Source organism: Chionomys nivalis, chromosome 20 (genome assembly GCF_950005125.1).
Source record: "Chionomys nivalis chromosome 20, mChiNiv1.1, whole genome shotgun sequence".
Taxonomy (NCBI): domain Eukaryota; kingdom Metazoa; phylum Chordata; class Mammalia; order Rodentia; family Cricetidae; genus Chionomys; species Chionomys nivalis.
Window position 1 is genome coordinate 52,718,515 of NC_080105.1, and position 22,007 is coordinate 52,740,521.

Consider the following 22,007-nt stretch of genomic DNA (forward strand, 5'->3'; position numbering starts at 1 on the left):
CAAATATAATCCATGTATTCTTCTGAGTATGTGAAGAGAACCCTTCAGTGTGTCTTAGAGCAAAGTGGCTTTGAGGTGACATTGTCTCCACATTCCCTTGTAGTGGTGTTTTGTTCACATGGGCTATAATGAGACATCCTTAATCTCCAGCCTCAACTCTTTAATGAGTTGTCGAATGTGTGGTCCATGACTTTTCTAATTATTGATCCTCCACCCTTTGTTATAGCTCCACACACTTCAATATCCTCCCTTTTATCTCGAGAGCTGTCATTTTTCTCTCGCCACTCTTTCATCTTTTATTCCTGCCTAGGATACGCCTCTAGTCGCTGTTTGATTGATGTGAGCATTAATTCTGGGTTTTGCCAACTTCTAATGATGTTCTGATTCTCTCTTTTGCAGTTATTGTATTGTGAATTTTAAATTCCCAGTCTCTCAATTTTAATAAATACCCTTCTCGGTTTCACACATCTGAGAACACATTTTAATAAGTTTCTGGGCTCTGCTAGGGAATCCCCTTGCTTAGGTGGCAGGGGCTGAGGAGGGGCTCTTGGGTGTCTCTCTGCCACAGCCTCCCTCCATGTGACAGTCATGTTAAACTTTTAGTACCCCCACCCTTGCTCACACTTTCCCTGCTGAGCTGGGTAATCTCTACTGTTGTTCGGTAAACATTCTGTGTCCCTGATAAGATTACTGGCTTTTCTTCTCTTTTTCATTTTTGCAGTTTATGTTAAATGGATGTACGTTATGGTATAGATTCCACTCATCAATACACAAGAGAGACAACACACTTTGGAAATAAAGATAGAAGTATGTAAAGGAAATCAGCAGAACTCTGCAGCTATGTAGTGATTTCCTACATGGTGTCCTGGACACCAGCTCCCATGCACACTTGTCTGTGTGTGCGATTTGGGTCTCTAGAACCCCATAAGAACCAACAATTCTCATTTTGCAGAGGACAGACAGCCTAGGAGAGGAGTCATGCTCTCTGTATAAGGCTTCTCTCTCTCTCACCTGTTTTCTTTTTAGATTTACTTTGCTTTTCATAGCAGAGGTGAGTAGGGTGTAGATACATTTTGAAGTGATGTAAGAATCCTGTTCTCACAGCAGCATAGGATATGGGTGAGAGTCTGTCTGCTTCTATAAGGAAATGCTCAAGCAAATTCTAAGGACTCTCGGTCATTTTGCATCCTGCCATCACTACGGTCATGCCTGAGCTTATAAAGAGTTCCAGATGGGTCATTCCTCCACACTCTGTGACAGACCCACGTAGTCAGATAGCCTTTTTCTTTTAATCAGTCATTAACTTTTCCAGTTTTTTTTTTTTTTTAATGACTGACCATTATGATCTCAAGTTAATCCATGAAGAACATTAAGACCATTTGATAGCTACCATTTCCTAAGAAATCACAAACTTTTGCTTTTGGCAACACTGCTAATAATCCCCAGCTGCCGACTGTTTAGCTTTCATGAGGAAATTCACACAAGGACAACTTCCTTCCAGTACAACTTAGAGCTGAATGAATCGGATGGCAGGAAGGTTTGGGTTCCCAGAGCCCTTTGCTTGTGTAACTTAAACCCTCAACCCAATTGTTGGGCTGAAGGACGAACCCACAGTTTTTAATTAGGCATTCAGGAGTTTCTGTTGTTGTTGAAGATGTAGGGGGTTGTACTAAATTTTTTTTCAGGAGAATCTTTGAAATTTTTAAACAATTATATTTTTTCCCTGGTTAGCTTCCTCCTCTTCAGAATTATTTCCCACTCAATCATATTCCTTAGAAAAATAAAAGTACTTTGAGGCTAGAGAGAGGTCTCAGCAGTGAGGAACATTTGCTGATCTCACACAGGACCTGGGTTCAGTTTTCAGTACACACACACACACACACTCCCAGCCACCTGTAACTCTTGTTTTAGGACTCCAATGCCCTCTTCTTATCTCCATAGGCACTAGGCATATATGTGGCACATACACACACACACAAACACGCATGCACATGCACACACACACAAACACGCATGCACATGCACACACACAAAGCATTCATACACATAAAATAAAAGCAATTATTTAAAAAAAAAGAATTAAATATGACATGAAAATAAGCAATAAAATTAAAATGGAACCATAGCACGGCATATATTGCTTTCCTTGCTGTCAGATTTAAAAGGCTGAGTTTAGGTGGCAATTTTTATCATAGTTTTTTTTTTTTTTTTTTTAAATCAGAGACACAACTTTCCAAGTTATTTTTTCCAGTTAAGGTTTCTTGGTATTCCCCCTTAGTACTTAGGACCTGGGAAACAAGTAAGACCTTTCCTCCTCTAAGAAGGTCACAGCAAACCTGAGGAGCCATCCCCAACATTAAGCACAAGTGGGCTGTTCTCTTGGCCGCTCATAGATACCTATAGTCATCAACACTTTGAAAAGTCTCTCAATAGATTCCCACTTTCCCTCCTCACTCCCATTTTCTCTTCTGCCATTCCTTATCCTCCCTTTCCCTACCTCCCTCTCATCTCTTCTTACCCCTACTAACCCTCTCTGTCTCCTTCACTCCCAAGTCTCTAGGACAATGTCCTCTCTCCACTTTAATGGTATTTGGTCTGAATTTGAAGAGCTGCTCTCTCAATTTGGATTATTCAATGAATATAGTGAAATACAGTGAAACGTATTTTGAGATAATAAGGAACTTACCTTTATTGATAAACAAATTAAAAGGCCAACACCAGTAATAGCTGCTTACTATGTAAGGCTTCCACGTGCCCTGGCGGAATAGAGTGAGTCGCCTATTTGCCAGTTGATGGGTTTTTTGCTTGTTTGGTTTGCTTTGGTTTTGAACAAAGATTTTTTTTTTAATTGAAAAATAGGCAATATTATTTTGATGAAACTCAATGGTACTTTTGTGGCCATTTTGTTTTGTTTTACCTTGTTTGGAACATTCTTTTGAATTATTTTGATTTTCATTTTTCTCTATTGGTTTTTAAAAACTGTAAAGTTTTCCTCTTTCTTCTGACTGAGGTAGTAGGTCTTAAAGCTGCACTTATACAGGCAAACAGTAAACATAGGGAAAGCTAATAGGCTTGCTCATAAATCCTCACCTGTACAACATTGCCTGTGTGTCAGCTGCATCCCTTCTAATGACTGATGCTGAGTGGGGACCAGGGGGAGACAGAAACCTGCTCTACCGCTCAAGACAGGCTGTCTATGATTTAGCCCCACCAGCATTTTGAGGGGCATCAATAATTTTGATTAACTACTAGCTTTATTTCTACTCTTTACCGTCATTTTGCTAATGACCTGCCTATATCATAGCTATATCCACAGTAGATTTTCTGATTTGACCGACAACTTACTGAGATACCCTTAGGTCTCAAAACAGAATGGGCTTGAAGTTCTGATTTTCTGTGTGTTTGCTACCACTGCACGGGACAATTATATAAAAGACAAGGAAGCTTTCACATGCATTGTACTAGGGAGCCACAGATGCACGCATCTCCATAAATTTGCAAGATGATTTCTGTATTACGTTATTGAGTATGGCATTGTTTATTAACAGAAATAGCCATGTTTTCTAAACTATTCACTCAACAGCTTATGCAGGTACTCTCCCAATCCTAGTTGTGACAGATTCATGTTCATTATAGATTCAAAAAGAAGAGGAAACATACCTGTCATTCATATGAAGACCTTAGGATGGTCTTTCTATAATACAATATGACATAATAATTATAATAATAATAATAATAAAGTTTTTAATGAACTACAGAATCCAAAGACTACTGAGCACACAGACAGAAGAATTAGCCCAGGGGCCCTACATGAGGTGCGTGACAGGCATTTTATGTGATAATGAAGTACTTTCTCCAATTTGAAAACTACCTTGTGGGAGGATTTCTTGGAACACAGATAGGGAATAGAAAGTTTTTATCAGAGAAAATAAGGAAATTGAGAAAAACAAGATTCCCCCTGGAGCAGTCAGTCAGAAGTCGGTGTGCCCTCTCCAGGGAAGAGGGGAATTGCTAAGACTGGCTTTAGTGCCAAGATCTCAGCTTCTCCGTGCAGCTAGGGTTTGGGAACTTTTCCATCTTCTGCAGGTGCTTGAATCTCAGGATTCAGCTGGGTTCATCCTCAGCCTCTCTGGGGAGCACACTATGGGATGTGCTCAGTGACTTAAAGTGACTTTAGCAAGCCTTGAAAAGGATTGCCCCCAGGGTCTACATAGGACATACAGGAAACTCTTGGGAAACACAAACCTAGAATGTGACACCCTGGTTTCTTTACCGCATTACTCTGTGACCCCTTTCTCCTATAGTCAGGAGAGAGGAAAATAGAAGCAAGAAACCTCCTCAGTCCTCATTTTAATATGGAAAATTCAAAGAACATGTGACAGCTGTCAACACCACACCTGTTTCAGTACAAACAATGCATTCATACAAACCCCACAATTTGAATTAGTAGTTTTTTATTAATAGTAGTAATTTATTAAAAGATAAATTGCAATAGCTGTTTCACTAATTTTAGTAAGAATTTGTAATAATATTGACAATTCATCCCTTATTAGCCTTGCTAGGGACAAGCAGCCATCTAAAGAGCTTATGCGTGTCACGATTAGGCTTAGGAACACTGACCTCACTCCCAGCATCACTTACTTTTTATAAAAATAGTCTAACAGGGAAGCATTTGATTTCTTCTTATAAGGCATTCACACTCGGTCATAAGGTGCAATTCCTGTTTTCCCTCTCTCATCTGCCCCCTTCCTCACCTGCCCCCATGGGCCACTCTGTCACTCACCCGTGCCTCTTTCTATATTATCATCTGTCTACTCAGTTATCCGTCTCCCATCATCTGCCCATACACCCATACTTCAATATATCACTTCCATAGCATCCATTGATCCATTTATCATCCATCTTCCACTGATCATTCCATATGTTTCTTTATTGTCATTCATCCATCTCCCTGTCTATCACCTTACCAATCATCCACCCATCTATCACCCACCATCTATCCACCATCCACCCATCCTTCTGTCAATCTGCTTATTATCATCTGTCCATCCTTCTATTCATCCATTTAACTATCTGTCCATTCACTGATCTGTCTTCCACCCATCCAGTTATCTATCTAACTAATATATATTTTCCCTTACTTTTCATCACCAATAACTCATTTATTGACCCTCTGTTATTTGTGTATTGCATCTATATATCCATAATATTTATATTTATCTACCATCTGTAATAATCTGTTAATATCTTCTTTGTATGCCTGGCTATCCAAGACTAGCCTCATGTTCCTTGACAGCTTTGATCGTAATGCCTCTTGATTGCAATATTGATCAACAGAGGGAATATTTGTCTGTTTGTTTGTTTAAGGATAAAATTTCCTGTGGTCTACAAAGAAGGGAGTTCATATAGCTATAGTCTGTTGGTGGGTCAAAAAGAAACCTGTCTAATATTTAATAAAATGTTAGTCATCACATCCAAATATGCTTTGCATATATACTATATATAGTATTCTTTAATTGTGGTATATATTATATATGTGTGCCATTTTTATTATTATTTAAACACCAAAGCTGAAATTAGCTCAGGGCTATGTTTCTTTTTGAATAATGTTGTTAGCATAGGGAAATACATCTTGTTATCTTTTGGTTAACCACCTTTCTCCCCATCTATCTGTCTGTCTATCCTTCCTGCTTATACCTACACACCATCCATCTATCTATCCATCCATCCAATAGTCTAATCAGAGTTAGATGGTGCAGCTCATTGATTGAGAACTTGACTAGTGTGGGTACACCCTTCAAAGTGCCATTCTCAGAAATAGAAAAGAGAAACGAAGAGAAGAAACTTCAAGGTTTTGCACAGCTAAGTGTAGTATTAGATCATAGCTTAGCCTCAGAAAGCTCTTATGTTATTGAGAATAGTATCAGGAGATCTACACAAGTAAATTTGAAAAGATTCATTGTAAGGTGCCCTTAAAATCAGGCCTCATGAAGATGGGCACCAAAGAGGCTCCTTATGGAGCTGATTAGCCATTTGGGCAAGAAACTGCTCTTGCCTGAACTGCTTGATGAACAGGACATACAGGACCCACAGAGAAATGACTGCTGAACTTGCCTAAAGGTGAGATGATCCTTCAGGGTTCCTGCTTAATTAAAGAGTCTGCCAGACATTCTGCAGGACACAGAAAAAAAGTGACTGACAAACTGCCAATATAGGTGGAGCTGTCTTTGGAAATTTCTGCTTCATGGAAAAGTCTGCTGCATACTATGAGCCTTTGGGCTGAAGATTGGATGCCCCAGTGTTACAGAAGAACTTTGGGTGACTGTTCAGGCAACAAGATGTGTCTGTCAATTCTAGAGTTTTGGAAGTTGCTTACAATGTAAGGGAAGGTGATGTGGGATTCCCCTCTGTATGCTGTCAATACCACTGGTTAATAAAGAAGCTACTTTGGGCCTGTTGATAGGGAAGAACTTAGGTAAGTGGGGAAAACTAAACTGAATGCTGGGAGGAAGGAGGAGGAGTCAGGGAGAAGCCATGGAGCCTTTGCTGGAGACAAACACACTGAAATTTGCTGGTAGGATATGACCTTGTGGCGATGCACAGATTAATGGAGATGGGTTAAATTAAGATGTAAGAGTTAGCAAATAACAGTCTAGAGCTAATGAGTTAACCAGTGTTTTAAATAAAAAAAAAAAAAAAAAAAAAAAAAAAAAAAAAAAAATCAGGCCTCATTAGCAACAACGGTATTCTTCCTGTTTGCATTGGCTTATTCTTGGTTAATTTAATCATCTGGGTTGTGCTTTGTAGTTGGTAGACACACAAATTAAGTGAGGTCACAGGTTAATCTCATTTTAGAGCTCACAGCTGAAACAAAAAGAACATTCTAATCCCACAGAATTCTCAGACTCAAGCAAACCAACCCTCGAGAATTCCTGCAACAACTGGAGGCAGCTTGGGAATTGTTAGTATTGATCTGACTTAAGAAGTCAAAGCTAACCATGAAACTGTAAAGTTACATGGCCAATGGAAGGTCTGTATTGTGCTATTAATTCTGTCTTTCCTTTGGATTTAGGTCATCAAACTGGCTTTTGAGGAGTTTGAGCTGGAGAGAGGGTACGACACCCTGACAGTTGGAGATGCTGGGAAGGTGGGGGACACCAGATCCGTTTTGTATGTGTGAGTATGCCATTTCGCTTCTCTTCTCAACATGCAGTTATGTGGGGAGATTTTGTTTGGTTTACCTTGATAAGTAGCCTCCCTGGAGATGCTAGGGGCAGTTGCTCTGCTTTTATCTGAGGACTAACAAAAGATCACATTTTATTAGTATGAACTGTTTTCACTAATCTTTTAAATGCATGCTCCTGGCAAAAAATAAAATGAAAGTAACAGAGTAAAAGACGGAAATCAGGAAGCATGTGTTCCTCAGCTCAGGCATCCCTGTGGGTCCCCTCTCTTCCCTCCCAGTGTGAACAGGTGTATTTGGAACGGTCGTTTTTTGGGATAATGCCATATGTTTTCTGGGATAATACCATATGTTTTCTGGGATAATGCCATATGTTTGCTCGGAACCATCTTGCTCTACAAAACTACCCGGTCAAAGAGGCCCAGACTGCAGAATAAGTGGGGCAGAGTCCCAGGAGGCTCAGGACAGTCTGCAGGAACCCTGCCAAAGGCCCCTGCTTGGGCCTGAAGCTTCAGTCTTTCTGGCCCATCACGAAGTCCACTTTAGGTGCTTAGAGCTGTGGGTTTTTGTCAGTTCCCATCAGATCTGTTTTCATCAAAAGAGAACATGTGCTCTGGGAATGTCCATCTTTGTAGATCTTGAGCTGAGAGTGAAAAAAAAAATGTCACTCTCTTCTCAGATGGCTTCAGGTAGTAACTCTGGAAACCACTGGCCTGGAAACGTCTGTCACTCATGGCTTGATGCGAAGGGACTTCCCTCCCTTTTCCCTCCCTCTCCGTCTATGTGTATGTCATTATGTGTTTCTTTTTTATCTTGGGGAAAGCGGCTCCTGACATCTTGGGAGCATGGATAGGATAGCAAAGGGGTGCTGTAGTATTCTCACTTTGTGGATTGCTTTCCTAGGAGGTAATATACAGTTTTTAAAGCATCATGGTGCAACACCCATGCATGTGTGGGCCTTTTGGTGGCCCAGCCTCGGCTATCTGGGGGCTTGAAACTTTTCACTCTTTCTATTGTCAACATGGTAGCAGATGAGCATCTCTTTTGGATTGTTATCGCCCATTCCCACTATGACTGACAGGAATTAATGCCATATGACTTGCTCATACTTTCTGATGGATACAAAGGAGGCAAGAATGATTCCATGACCAAGTGTTACCCAGCACACCCCAGGTTGTCTAATGTACCCTGCATTTCCATTTCATCCTGTGAATTGTGGGTACATAATGCTGTTATCCTTCTGTTAGTGATGGATCTCTGCTGGTTCCCAGCTAACAGTGTAGATGGAGACCGCTCCTTTGTTTCCCTGCTGCTCAGATGCGAATAATCACACACAGAATCCATATTCATTGCAACACTGTTTGACCAATAGCTTATGCATATTTCTAGCTAACTCTTGCATCTCAAGTTAACCTATTTCTCTTAATCTGTGTATTGCCACAAGGGTGTGTCTGATGGGTAATGTCTTTCTCCTTCAGCAGCAACATGGTGTCTTCCTGACTCCACCTAATTTCTCTCTATATCTCTGTTCAGATTTCCTACCTGGCTTTACTCTACTAAGCCATTGGCTGAAATGGCTTCTTTAATAACCAGGGGTAATAAAACATACTCACAGCATACAGAGGGGAATTCCACATCATAACTGGATGCTGCAGAGGCAATTCCAAACAATTTCTGCACTCCAGGTCTCTACTTCTGTCACGTGGATGTCATTGTCCTTAAATGGCCTCTATGTGGATCCTCTCTTCCCACCTACACCTCTCCTTTTGCTTTTCCAGCAGCCGTGCAATGCAAAACTCTTCATGCCTTCTGTAGTTAATTCAATTGCCTTTAAGAAAAAAATTGTTTGCAAGAAAATTTAAGAGCTAGAGAGTGTCACCATCTAGGATGTTACTCATTGTCCAACTGTCCTAAGAAATTTATGAAAATTTACATTTTCATCAAAGTGGAATATGAAAGCATTTATTTTCCCAAACCCATAACATTGAACATCTACACAAACACACATAAATGCACCCACATGTTTGTAAATACTTATATATTTATTGTTTTGTTATTTTAAAAAACCATTGCAAATAAAATATTCAGACACTAAAATTAATCAGATCCATAGACTTTACAATTTAATAAATGTCTATGCAGTTATGGTAGCCATTCAGAATGGAAACGGTGGCACTCCACATGACATTTCATACTTTTGATATCAAGTATATTTTATACATTACTCCACTACCAAAAATGAAAAAGCCATGACAATTAGAACCAGAAACTCATTAGCTTTATTGACAATATCAGAGGATTAGAATCATCCCAGTTGTCCATCATCAGATAAATAGATAATGGAAATTTGGTGTATATATAATGGAATATTATTCATATTTTTAAAAATGTTATCACAAAATTTGTAGGAAAATTGACAGTCATAGAATATTATACAATATTAAGCAAGGTCACACACTCTTAGGTTAAAAAACACATAACCTCATATTTTATTAGATCTAGCCAGTAATTGTAGGCCCATATTTCTGTATGGCACAAGAGCCATTAGCCCAGTCTGAGCTGATCATGTAACTCTGCAGACAAGCTGTCTCTGTTTAACAATAGCCAGGATGTACTGCTCCAAGTTTCTTTTGTTATAAATGTAGATTACCTGAGAAGAGATGTTGGCTGAAGCTGATGACTTAAGAGTTAAGAGGTTTGGTGCTTCCTCCCTTTGTAATTTGGAGGATGTCTTATAGAGATGCTAATTCATGGCCTACCTGAATGCTAGCATACGGGTAGATGCAGATGTGACTTGAGCCCATGCACCTGGTTGCCTAAGAGACAGCCTAGTGTGTTTTCCCACTCAATTGATGTGATGCTATATAAGATGTTTGGAGAATAAATGAAGAGATCTTTTTGGAGAGATCTTGCCCTTCCATGATGACTGTGTAAGCTGCGTCGGTTTATTCCTCACGACTCTGTTCCAGTCCTGTTAAGGAATCTATGTTGAACCCACACGGTCCCCAACAAGTAATATGTATATATAAACAAGTATATATATGGGTATAGTATAAGATGTAGAAAAGAGAATAAATGCTTGATATTATGGGATTAGGAAGAACTAGATGTAGATAATGAACAAGACTTATAATTATATATTTATAATAATACTTGCCAAATGGCTGGACCAAAAAATGCAATTTCTTTTTTGCCTTTAAAAAGCACAGAGTTCTCTAGGGTAGCACTGGGCACCTGTATTGTTGGTATGTTTCCATCCCCATAACAACTGGCCTTGGAACAGTGGCACTGTGTGGTGTGTGATATTAGCTGCAAACAGTCAAATAGTAGGTACACATGGACCGATAATCAAAGATGGAGTTTCTGAGCTGATGCTACTTCTTGCCTCTGTGATCCTGAGGGAAATCATTTTACCTCTGTGTCCCTCTGTCTCCATGGCAACAAAATATGTATAATAAACTTAACTAATACATGTAAACCATACGTGAAATGGTTTTATTGTTGCCGTAACATCCAATTTTTAAAAGAATGCCACTCAAATAAATGAGAATGATTTTTAAATAAATGCAAGATTTAAAATATCAATGCAGTAAGGAAATGCCCTAGAACATCCCATGGGTTGCTATTAAGGATCCAAGCTCATACTCTCATTTTTTAAAAGGCTTTTTGTTGTTAAGAAAGCAATGGCAAACTATATGTTACAATGACATAAGTGTTATTAGGACCTCTTCGTAATAGCTCAGATCTATAAATGAAAATCTAAATGGCCGACTGAATCAAACTGAGGTGCCCTCTGGGAAACATAATGTAAGCAGAAGCAAAGCACATTTAATCTGCTGAAGCCAAGGAAGAAGAGCCATGGAGAGCTACTTCCTTAGTGTCTGGTCAGCACAGAGAAGGCAAATACTGAGGCCTCCCCTTGCTTCTGGAACAAACAGGTAAATCCAGATTAAACACCAACAACCCAACTGGAGTAAATATGTGCTATGCATTATTCTCAGTTTGGGCTTTATCATCTACTAGGACACATGACAGCTACACTAAGACCCTTTAAATAGCTTCCAGTCTGTTGACTCAGGGAGCCTCCTGATGTAGGTTCAGCTTCACCACGCCAGACTCAGCTTCCCATATGGTGGGCTAGTACTGAGTGCTTTGGCTCTAGTATCTCACTTGTCCTCCTCTTGGGTGACCAGTGGCCTCTATTAAGAACTTGAAAGATATTTAAAAAGGGAAATGACGTACTCAGCAAACAGCACATCCCAATGGGGTTTTCAGAGCTCTGATTTCTGCTCACAGATTTTATTTTCTCAAACTTTGTAACACAAAGCAAAATCCCTAAGGGCTCGGGTTCATCTGTCACCCGACTCTTCCCACAAGAAGGATAGATTTTCTCAGGGTATTTGTATAGCATGGCAAACTCAAAAGAAAATGAAATAACTAACTTAACAGATCTCTGCTGAGCTCTTTCTGAGAATATATATTGACAATTTTCTCAAAATTAAATTGCAAACTGGCGAGGGGAGATATTGCTTTACCTGGCCTCGTGCTAGCTGGCAGTAACAGGAGATTGCGTTAACTCGGATATCCTGAGGATTGCAAGACAGGATATGGATTTTTAAATGTCCACCCTTCTATGGGGATGAAAGAATCTGTGTGCAAGTAGGCAGCCTCCAAACAGCTAGATATTTGGACTAGATAATAAGGAAATGAGTTGATCCCCAGGGAAACTTCACCCTGTCTTCAACCTGTTTCTAGAAAGAGCCCCTGCCGTGGTATGGCTATGATTGGCATCTCCCTGCTGGCCTGAGATGAAAGGATTCATTCTCTTTATATCCAAAGAAAACCAGGGACCAGGGGGATGGCTCAATCCCAGGGACACAAAGCTTTGGGATCAATCCCCTGCACTCCCAAAAGAAGGGGAGAAAGAGAAAAAGAGAGAAAAGTGAGAAGGGAAAAAAGAAAAAGTCACTGCCAGTCAGGTATCCTTGGTATGATCCCACAGACTCCCTTCATGATGGAGGACTTGGGCAAGTTCTGTTAGGAATAACAACCAAAAAAAATCTCAATTTAAATGTTGTCTAGAAAAAAAATTCGATTTTCACATTTATGAATTGTGATTGGAAATCAAATCAATTAGCACAGAGGGAATGTATTCTGTGGCTCACGTGATCTAAAACTCACATCCAGATGATCTTGGAAATAGCAACTCCCAGGTACCTGGAGTTCTGCCAGGCACTGTGGTTTGGAATAAGAGGTGTGCTCTGGACTCCCGGTTTGTCCATTATTAGCTTCTCTTTCTTTGCCCCTTGTGTTTAAGAAAAATACTTTTTCAAGCATAAAATGTTAGGACATGACTTGGCAGGGAAAAGAAAAGTAACTGTGGTCCTGAGTTAGAGGAGTGATTCCCTCACTGCAGCAATTATAAGCGCTTTCTCTATAAACCTCACCCCTTAATGGCAGCAAGACAGTTTCCAATTGCGTCTTATAGAATAGGAAGCTTATTTCCGTGTGGGTAGATTTATTGATTGGTTTTAGTCTTGAATGCAATGTCAGGAAATCTGATACATACCTAAGCATTCACGTGGTTTGATTTCAGTTCTTACTCACATCTAGGTATTTTTGGCTTCAGTTGTCCAGTGTGTGCTTTTGATTCTTTCTCATCCATCCGTGTACCTAGTTCTCTGTGATAAAATAGCATTACCAAAGTAATGTGAGCAAGAAAAGGATTTATTTTAGAGAAAGTTTCTAAATGGATAGAATCCTCATGCCAGGGAAGAGGTTCAGGATGGCATTGGGGGCAGGAAGCTGGCTGGTAACATTTCATTGGCCTCCAGTAAGCAAAGAGAACAAACAGGAAATGGGGGTGGCTATAAATCTAAGAGCCTGCCTCCCTGCAGTGAGGTACTTCTGCCAGCAAGGTCATACCCCCTAAAACTTCCATAGCTTCCCCAAACAGCACCACCGGCTGGGGAACCACTGTTCATGTGCATGAGCCCATGGGAGACATTTCTCATGTCAAACCTCCACAAGATACTTAGCAAACGGAGGTATTCATTTCAGTGGTATTACCATTCCCTTTTCCTTGAGTGTTTTGCTGTCCTGGTGCCGCTCTCTTCTTTATGGGCTTGAGAAAAGCCGTGTATTGTACAAAAACAACGTTCTAGAGTTGAGGTAGACATGGCTAATTTACAATTTGCAGCAAACTGGCGCACTTCCTGTGTGCACTCTCTCGGTCCCTGTGCATGGAGCTCCGGTGTGTGTGTTGGTGTCACCTGGGTATTTTTCCTTCCTTAACTATTCAGTTCTGGTCTGCGGTCTAGTGTAATCTTCCTCTGCAAAGATGCATTTGTTTACCCAATGTGTAGTTTAAGATGCCGAGATTTACGGATGTGGGTAGGAGTTTCCCTCACTTACCTTTCTGTCTTGTATCTGATTCAGCTTGGCTTCATCACTAAGTAAGCTGCAATGCATGCGTGCGACTGCTTGGAGGAGAGTTGATGAGCCAGTGTTAGGATGCTGGTGTGGAAAGCACAGTTGACTGGCAAAGCCACCATGGGGAACATTCTGGCTTAGAGTCAGATTCTATAAGGGTTAGAATGTTACTCAGACTGCCACTGCCTCCTGACAGAGTTTCAATGCTCTGTAGATGCTGTGGGGATTACAGTATTCATAATTCTCCCGTATTTATGTGCCCACATTTCTCTGCATTAATTCCCATGCCTTTGACAATGGCCTTGGAATGTGTGGACATCCCCACCTCTTCATTCAGGATGCTGGTCTCACTCTGCCCCACCCCTGCCAGTAGTAAAGCCCATTTTTGTAAGAAGCATGACTGTGTCATCTGTCACTGTTCTGCATACCTCTGCTGCTGTCCTTCCCGCCTGCCTGCTTTCCTTAGCTCCACTTTCCCGTGTTCATCACCGGAACTTCCGTGCTGTTTCTGACCTTCTCCTTATACCCAACAACCACCTTTACTGTGAAAATTTCCCCTGCACTGTGTCACCATTTCCTTCCTTATTTTATGTTGGGCCTTGCATTTAATCGGTTCTAGTGGTTTTTTTGTTTTTTGTTTTTTTTTGGTCTGTATTGTTTTGCTTATTTGTTTACATTTTTATTTGTGAATTCTACTTTAAATCGTGGATAATCCACTTTTGCGTGCCTGGAGTTTTTTCCTCTCACAGCTGTATTAATGGTTTCAAGTTTGATTCCATCTTGGTCACAGGACACATTCTATACGATTTCTGCCCTTGGCTGGCCAGGTGCTCCTAAGTAGTCCATGTGGCTTGAAACCCGCAGCAATCCCAGGCTTCGGAAAGCACCACCACACCGAGTTTCTAACCACATAAAGCTGAAGTAATAATTAATATAGAGCTATGCCTGTGCCGCATTCTTGTTTACCTTCTGTGCCCTTTCCCTAAATCTTGTCTCCTGATTGGGTCCTTGCCTCCCTGCACAGTTATTGAAGAGGATGTTATTGTTGTTTTAAAATCTCCCTTCTCCTGTTGATAGTGTCATGAAGTTGGTCTTTGTAGTACCATGGTGGTTGTTACAGGTATTAAACACATGATCTGTGATACTCTATATTTTCACTCCCTGCTCATCTCCAGCACATTTCTACAAACACATTGGTTTAAAGAGCAGAATCCATAGTCTCTTAGTTCTGAAAATTAGAGGCTCACAATAGAGTTCTGTGGGCCAGCATCACTGTGATCTAGGTTAGCCCTGGAGATTCTGGGGAAGAACCCATTGTCCTGTCCTGCTCTGGCGGCTGCAGCAGGCCTGGGCTCCATCCTTACCTGGCCTCTACCCTCCAATGACTCCCTCTGCTCAACTCTTATGCATTAATTTTGGATATCCTTTGCAGCTTACCTGGCCCTAAGCTCTTTATTGAGTTAGATCCAGGATATTAACAATATCCTCGTGCACAGGTTTGAGGCATGGATGTGGGTGAAACTGTCATTCACCTTTATGCTGGGGTCCACAGTGAAATATCAAGGACTCCGGAAAACTCACTATCCCCCAGATCCCTTTGCCTGTCTACCAGACCAACAAGCCGGTGTTGTAAATACTGACCTGGTTTGTAAGGTTTGCTTTAATTATTAAACGTGATTCACAGAACTCATGATGAAGAGATGAGTCTTTCCACTCCATCCTCTCTTCCTTCTCAACCTGGAAGCTTCCAGCTTCCTGCTACTGCATTTTTTTCTTCCTAATGAATTTCCCAGAAATTTCTAAGGGGGTGGATCGGCTATCTGACCTTAATTTGTAGTGGCGAACTTTGGCCTAAGAGTTTTCCTCTTTTTGTAGAATTCTGGACATAGTACTTGTGGTTGGCAGTTTAGCTTCTGGCCTCTGAGGTCCCACATGGGAATCTGTTGTCATTTGCATCATGGGTCCCCTGTGGTCTTCAAAGTTTTCCCTTTCTTTTGTTTTCAAAAATAAATTGCATTTGTCTTTGAGTGGATTTGCTGGTATTGAGTTCACGTCAGTTCTAGGATTTATAGTTTATGTTTCTTACCAAATCTGATAAATTTCATATCAAAAGTTGCTTGTTGTAACACCCTGTTGACTTCTTCTTTTTGCTCCAAACCCTGCTTTGTCATCTCCGCCCCTGTGCAATGGGCATTGTCCCCAAGCTCCTTTTGCCTGTTAACTTCTCCCTCTAAATGACACCCAGGGAGCAAGTCTTATTTTAATTGACTGCTTATTTTTAGTTCACTTTTCCTTCAAATTTTATTGAAAACAGCTTGCATTTCTTTGCTAAGATTTCCTTCTCTGTTCCTTCACGATTGAGAGAATTTGTAAAGGTCATGCATGGTTTCTTAGATGTGTGTCCTTTGAAAACCTGGTGCCCGACTCCCAACTAGGTTTCCCTTCAGTAGTTGGTGGATCACGTCTGCTCACTCAGGTTGTGATTTTTCTCAGGTCTTTGTTTGATGATTGCTTCCTGGAGATCTTTTCTGTCTTGTTCGGATGGGCAAAGGACTGGTTGAACCCTTTATTTCAGAAGGTGTGCCTTATGCATCAGCACTGGGCTTGGCCTCTTGCCGTGGCTGGTCCCCTGATGATTTTAATTATCACTGCGCTGTTGCTTTGTTTGGAGGGCAAGCACTCACTGATGGCACTCGGGAATGGACCACATCGTCTCTCAAAGCTTGATGTAATGATCCAATGGGGTGAAGAACTGCCCCTCTTTGGGGTCTCTCTGATAGTATCACACACCTGGACCCTCGCCTTTACCAGACTCTGCTGAAGGAGATGTCAAACTCATATCTGCAGATATATTTCCCCAGGGCAGGCTGTCTGTGGCTAGGTCTACCTTGTCAGTTCCTCCCCGTTCAAATGGAGCCTTGAAGGTGAGGGACATGGCTCTGTTGCCTTGAAAAAATGAAAGAATGTCAGGAAGGAGCTAGAGACCCTGTATCCATATAAAAAGTCAGGTATGACAATACACTCTTCTGACCTGATGCTAGGGAGTCGGGAACAGGCTGATCACTAGAGCTTGCTGGCTAGACAGTCTAGCTGAACTTTTAAGTCTAGGCCAACGAGAAACCCTGCCTTACAAACAAGGTGGTTGACTCCTGAGGGACAACACCTGGGATTGACCACTGGCCTACACGCGCGCACACACACACACACTTTTTTTTTTAAACAAAATGGATAAAATGGAAAATGGGATTTTGTAGCCACAGGGAAGGAGGGCATCTTAACTGGCTTCTGTCGGCAGCTCTGTAGTCTATGTATGTACTGGTGGTACCGGCGTGGCTGGAGGTCAGGTAGGCCATATACTCAACTGTTGCTTGTTTGGGGCTATGGCCCAGCTTTCATTGCTCCTCCTTTTTGTAAACATGTCTTCTGTCTGCTTCCTGGACTGTTTCCAGGACTTTAGCTTTATAACACACACACTCACACACACACACACACACACACACACACACAGGGTCGGGGGGGAGGCACAAAAGAGGATCTTCATGACCAGAGGGGTGGTCAACCACATCCCATAGCCTCACTGTACTAAGTAGAAAAATTGAGAAATCAACATCCTTGGGGTGGGGGTTCTGTCATTTTTTTTTATCCCTTTGATCTGTGGGATCAAAAGGTTTGTATTTGATATTTTTAGATGGCTTATGTGATCATCGTTGTGTGAGTTAGTGAAGTGAAAAAAGAGACTGCACATGATCGGTGTAACTCATCACCCTTCCCAGGGCATCTGACTACTTATGGTTGGTGTACCTCAACACCTTTCCCATGCCATCTGACTTGAATAGACCCCAACTCAGTGATCTTTCTGTCACATTATGTGGGAATCACATGACAATCAGTGTAAAAACCGCAGTCCACTCCAGTACCTCCAGAGCCACAAGAACTCCTCAGGGGGAACATCAGAGACCCCAACACACCCACACACACACACACACACACGCCATTTCTCATCAGAGCATTACATGTGACATGTTCTCTAAATCTTACCCGCTTGGTAAATTTTCTGAGTCAGCCTGATTTCTGCGTTAGAGTCTCATCCCTTCCCACCCACCCTGCTCATGTAGTGGCACCTGTCACATATACCCAGTCATTCTGAGTGACAGGATCCCATGTTCATGATAGGTGAACTGAGTCAGAGCTCATTTCATTTCTCCCAGTACTGACACTCTAGTCTGCATGAATATGTATGAATTTCAATAGAGACTCCCCAGATAAAGAGTTTAAAGTTCTTCCTACTTTATTTGTTGAACAACTCAGTAATCTTCTGCCTCTATGTGACTCCAGGCTTTTGCACCAGGATGTCCCTGAATGTGTTGATATTTTGTTTTGCCCATGAATAAAATAGAACCTGTCTTGTGTTTATTGCTGGGAATCTGTGCCTTACATTGAATGGACCTAATGCATGCGGATGTCCCTACAAATCGCACTATTTAAACCGTATGCCCATGATAGCCTCTCAAAGGGTTCATAAACCACACTGTAAAGCCTGCTAAGAGGTTCAGGTGTGGGTCGCTTTTTATCTTGGGGTCAGCACTTCCTTCTCAATGACCTAATTCATAATTAAAATTGGCGTATTAAAGGTTAGCTCCCCTTTCCCTCCAGGCGCTCCCTGGAGGAGAGCAGGTGTGACATACAGCAGGTGCTGCTAGAAGACATCAGTTTCCTGTCTTGACAGCTGTGTGGCATGATCAGGTTTTCTTCCCCCCTCCCAGCTTTGAGCAATTTAAAACTAGCATAGAGTAGAACGGAAATGCCGTGTGCCTATATCTGTTGTATCAACACAGGCGCAGACCTGTGTCACCCCGATCTTAGTCGGGGTAGGGAGCAGGTCCTTTGCTGCCCAAGACACTACTTGTCCTTGCCCTATCACACGTCTGGATTTACCCCAACCCCTTCTCTGCTCACATTGTCCTTTTGAGGCTGTCACATAAACAGAACTACATTCTTGATTGCTTTTGGGAGTTCAAGTCAAGTGAAAACTGGTACAACCATTTTCAAAGAGAGGTGAGCAGGTTTGTGGGAAGGCAAAGAGGCATCAATTACAACAGCAATCTCATTACTGTACAGAGATTCACCTTGGGATAGACTCCTGCATGAACATCTTGGCTCCTCTGACGATAACTGTCAAGAATGAGGAGAAGCACAAATATTCTTCAGCAAAGAAGTGGGTCAGTATATGGTACACTGGCTGAGAAAGATGTTGCTTAGCACCTCACAGGCCAGCTAAGAAGCTGTTGGCACACCATTGCAGCAGATTTTCCAGGGCGTGGCTGTGAATGAAGGAGTCAGGGCCCACTTTCTGCCACCTTTCCCTGTCAAATGCAGGCAGGCTTGGAAGTGAGGGTGAAAATGCTGAACTCTTGAGTAGGAACAGAGGGAAGATGTCTTCAGAAACGGGACTGTTTGATCCTCTCTCATTTTCTCCTCTTCCTGTTTCAATACCAAGGTGGATGCTGGAAGTTCAGTCTGAGATGGGATGAGGGACCAGAGGAAAGGGAATCTCATTGTTCAGGGAGGTCAAATGCAAGAAACGCACGCAGTCACAGATGAAACCAGCCCGTGCTCCAGGGACCTGGGCATTGCGTATTTGATCCCAATGTGCTGAAGCCCAGAGGCTGATGAATTAGTATTTAAGTATACTTATAGACTTAATGTTTTCAGTATAAGAAAAAAGCAAACATCAGGGCTGATTTTGTAGCTCAGTGTAGAGCCCTTGGCCAGTATTCAAGAGGCTCTGGCTTCCATCTCCAGTGCAGCAGAAAAAACAGTATTGTGAGAGGCAAGCTGGGGTGGAAGTCACGACGAAGCAGCCTGGCAGCTGGAATAGTGTAACCCGACTTGAGCTCTCGGCTGCGGTTTATTTAGAATGATTTTATTCTGAGCATTAATAAAGGTACAGGATCCATCATCGTTGGTTTGTTTGAAACTGTGACTGTTGAGGAAAAAAAGTTTCCAAAGTTTGTCTTTTCCTTCGTGCTCAAGTACTCGAGTAAAGCTAACGCTTGGTTTAATTTCAGTTTCAAATGATTGTAAAAAAATAAATAGATAAATAAATTAATACACAAACAAAAAAATCCTATTTCAAAAGCCCAAGCAGCTGCAAGGGACAAAGAGTCTGTGGGCTCGCTTTGCTTCAAACAGCTTTCTCCCTCTTTTTCTCTCCCTCTCCCTAGCTCTCTCTCTCTCTCTCTCTCTCTCTCTCTCTCTCTCTTTATCTCTCTGTCAGTGCTATCAAACTACGGTTTATAAATCTCAAAAAGCTATTCAAAGACAATGTTTCCTTTTGTTTGAAACTATTTAAACTAATTTCGACTTAGAAGCATTCTATAAAATATTTTTTAATTTTCGGCTAGTTAAAAACGTTAATTAGCATTCAACTAATTAGTACAAAAAGAATTAATTGTGACAAAGTATGATTGCAGCCCTTTTTCGCATGCATGCCAATCAAATAATTTGGAGGCTTAAAATAAATTCTAAAATGGGACTGACTGCAGGAACAGGGTTTGACATTTGATTGAGTGAGCTGTGTGAGTAGCTGCCAGTATGCTTGCCTATTCAATTTCGAGTGAATTCACAGAGTAAGACTGGATTAAAATAAAGTGCAGTGGACAAATAAAAGAAATTCAAACATGCACCTCAGGGTGAGCCTGAAGTAGTTAGTTACTTTGGAAGTATGCATCTTTGCAATGAGTGTGAATTTTCTGTGTGATACTTATGTTTCTTAACAACTTAAATACCTGGCAAGAAAGAAACCAGAGAAGATGCTAAGTGAAGAGAGACCCCAGGGATGGCCTATGTTCAAACCAAACCTTAGCAAAGGAAGAGGCAGTGTCTGGGGGGCTGAGGGTCACTGTAGTCAGGAAATCCTCGCTGGCCTCATTTCCCTCAACAGAAGCTTCCTGCTATCAAGAGGAATTCAGGCTTCCGGCCTTCATCATTGCCATTTGTCTCTCCTCATTCACCTAAGGAAGCAAGTGCCAGCTCAGAGCAGGGAATAAAGAGCAAAAAAGAACAGGAAGAGGAAGGCAATGCTACGGACAATAACTAGAGGAAACTGGAGAAAACAGACGTGGACCTCAGCCCAGGAGAAGGACTGCTGTGGGACTGAGACCAATAAGCTGACGAAGGGCTTGCTGTGCAAATTAACAGCAGTGGAGCTCAGATATTCAGAAGCCACAGAAATGCTGGCTGGGTGCATGGTCTGCCTATGATTCTAGGCTTGGAAAGCAACAGAGACAGGGGATCCTCAGAGCAAGCTGACTAGTGAGACCAGCCATATTATGTGCTGGTTTTGGTTTAGAGACCTTGCCACAAAGAATGAGGTAGAGGAATGGTTCCTGACGTCCAGCCTTGGACCTCCACATGTATTCCTACACATGTGCACATATGCCCAAACACATGCAAACATGGATATAGACATGTGCACATACCTGATACACACACACACATATGAAAAGAAAAGAAAGACAAGGTTTTTGACACGGACTCATCATGGGGGTTTGTCAAATGGGTGGGAAAGCTGAGGGTTTTCAGAGACAGGAGAGTTGACCAGTACCAGGAGTCTGGGCTAACAAGACACAAGGCACCCAATACCAATTGTCTCTAGGAAGTTAGGGAGTCAACTCTGTAGGGAGTGACCAGGATTGTGTGTACTCAGAGCTCAGATGTTCATTTGAAAGCACAGCAAGGTGGGCACAAACTAGGCCAGTTGCTTCACTATTTACCTCCAAAGCATCTCTGCTAACTTCTGTTGAGAACAGCAACAAATCCTGGCAGACAGCAAAGAAGGCAAAGCTCTTCCAAGGCATGGCAATGAGGGGCCATTGTGTTGAAAGAATCATGAGACATCTTATGTCATATCTTATCCACTTAAAACACAAACTTCCCGTGGGAGAGATTGAGTAACCCATGCACTGTCACATCAGGGCAGGTGAGCATGCAGTGATATCCAAGGTGAGGGGGTTTGATGCCAGCAAAGACCTGATGTAGGCACAGGCCAGAAAAGCAGACCCTCCATTTACTGCAGAGTGCTATGGGCACCATTTCTGATTCTCTGTCATCGCCAGGTGGCCTGGATGTTCATACTTTGGGGATGTTGACACCAACTTTAGGACACAACAGCACTCTGTTCTTTCTTCTCTCTCTGCCTTGATACAAAGCAATGACTTTAGGATTAGATAACGATCATTCTGTGGCATAGTCACATACTTGGGAATGACCTCCTAAGAAAGGAAAATGGGAAGAAAATGGAAATAAACTAAGCAAGGGGCAAAGGAGTAGCTAGAACCCCCATTCATCTACATACAGCAGCCTTGAATAGTTGAAAGTAGCGGCAGAACTG

At 41.8% G+C, this 22,007-nt stretch overlaps 1 protein-coding gene across 2 annotated transcripts in view; it reads left to right on the top strand.

Annotated features, from left to right (window-relative positions):
• The window catches only part of Csmd1 (CUB and Sushi multiple domains 1), a 1,398,492-nt gene that overhangs the window by 1,065,209 nt on the left and 311,276 nt on the right, over positions 1-22,007 (top strand). For both annotated transcript variants that reach the window (XM_057752269.1, XM_057752268.1), the window contains exon 11: positions 7,073-7,176. In XM_057752269.1, coding sequence (XP_057608252.1) covers positions 7,073-7,176 — 104 coding nt within the window. The remainder of the gene's footprint in view (positions 1-7,072; positions 7,177-22,007) is intronic.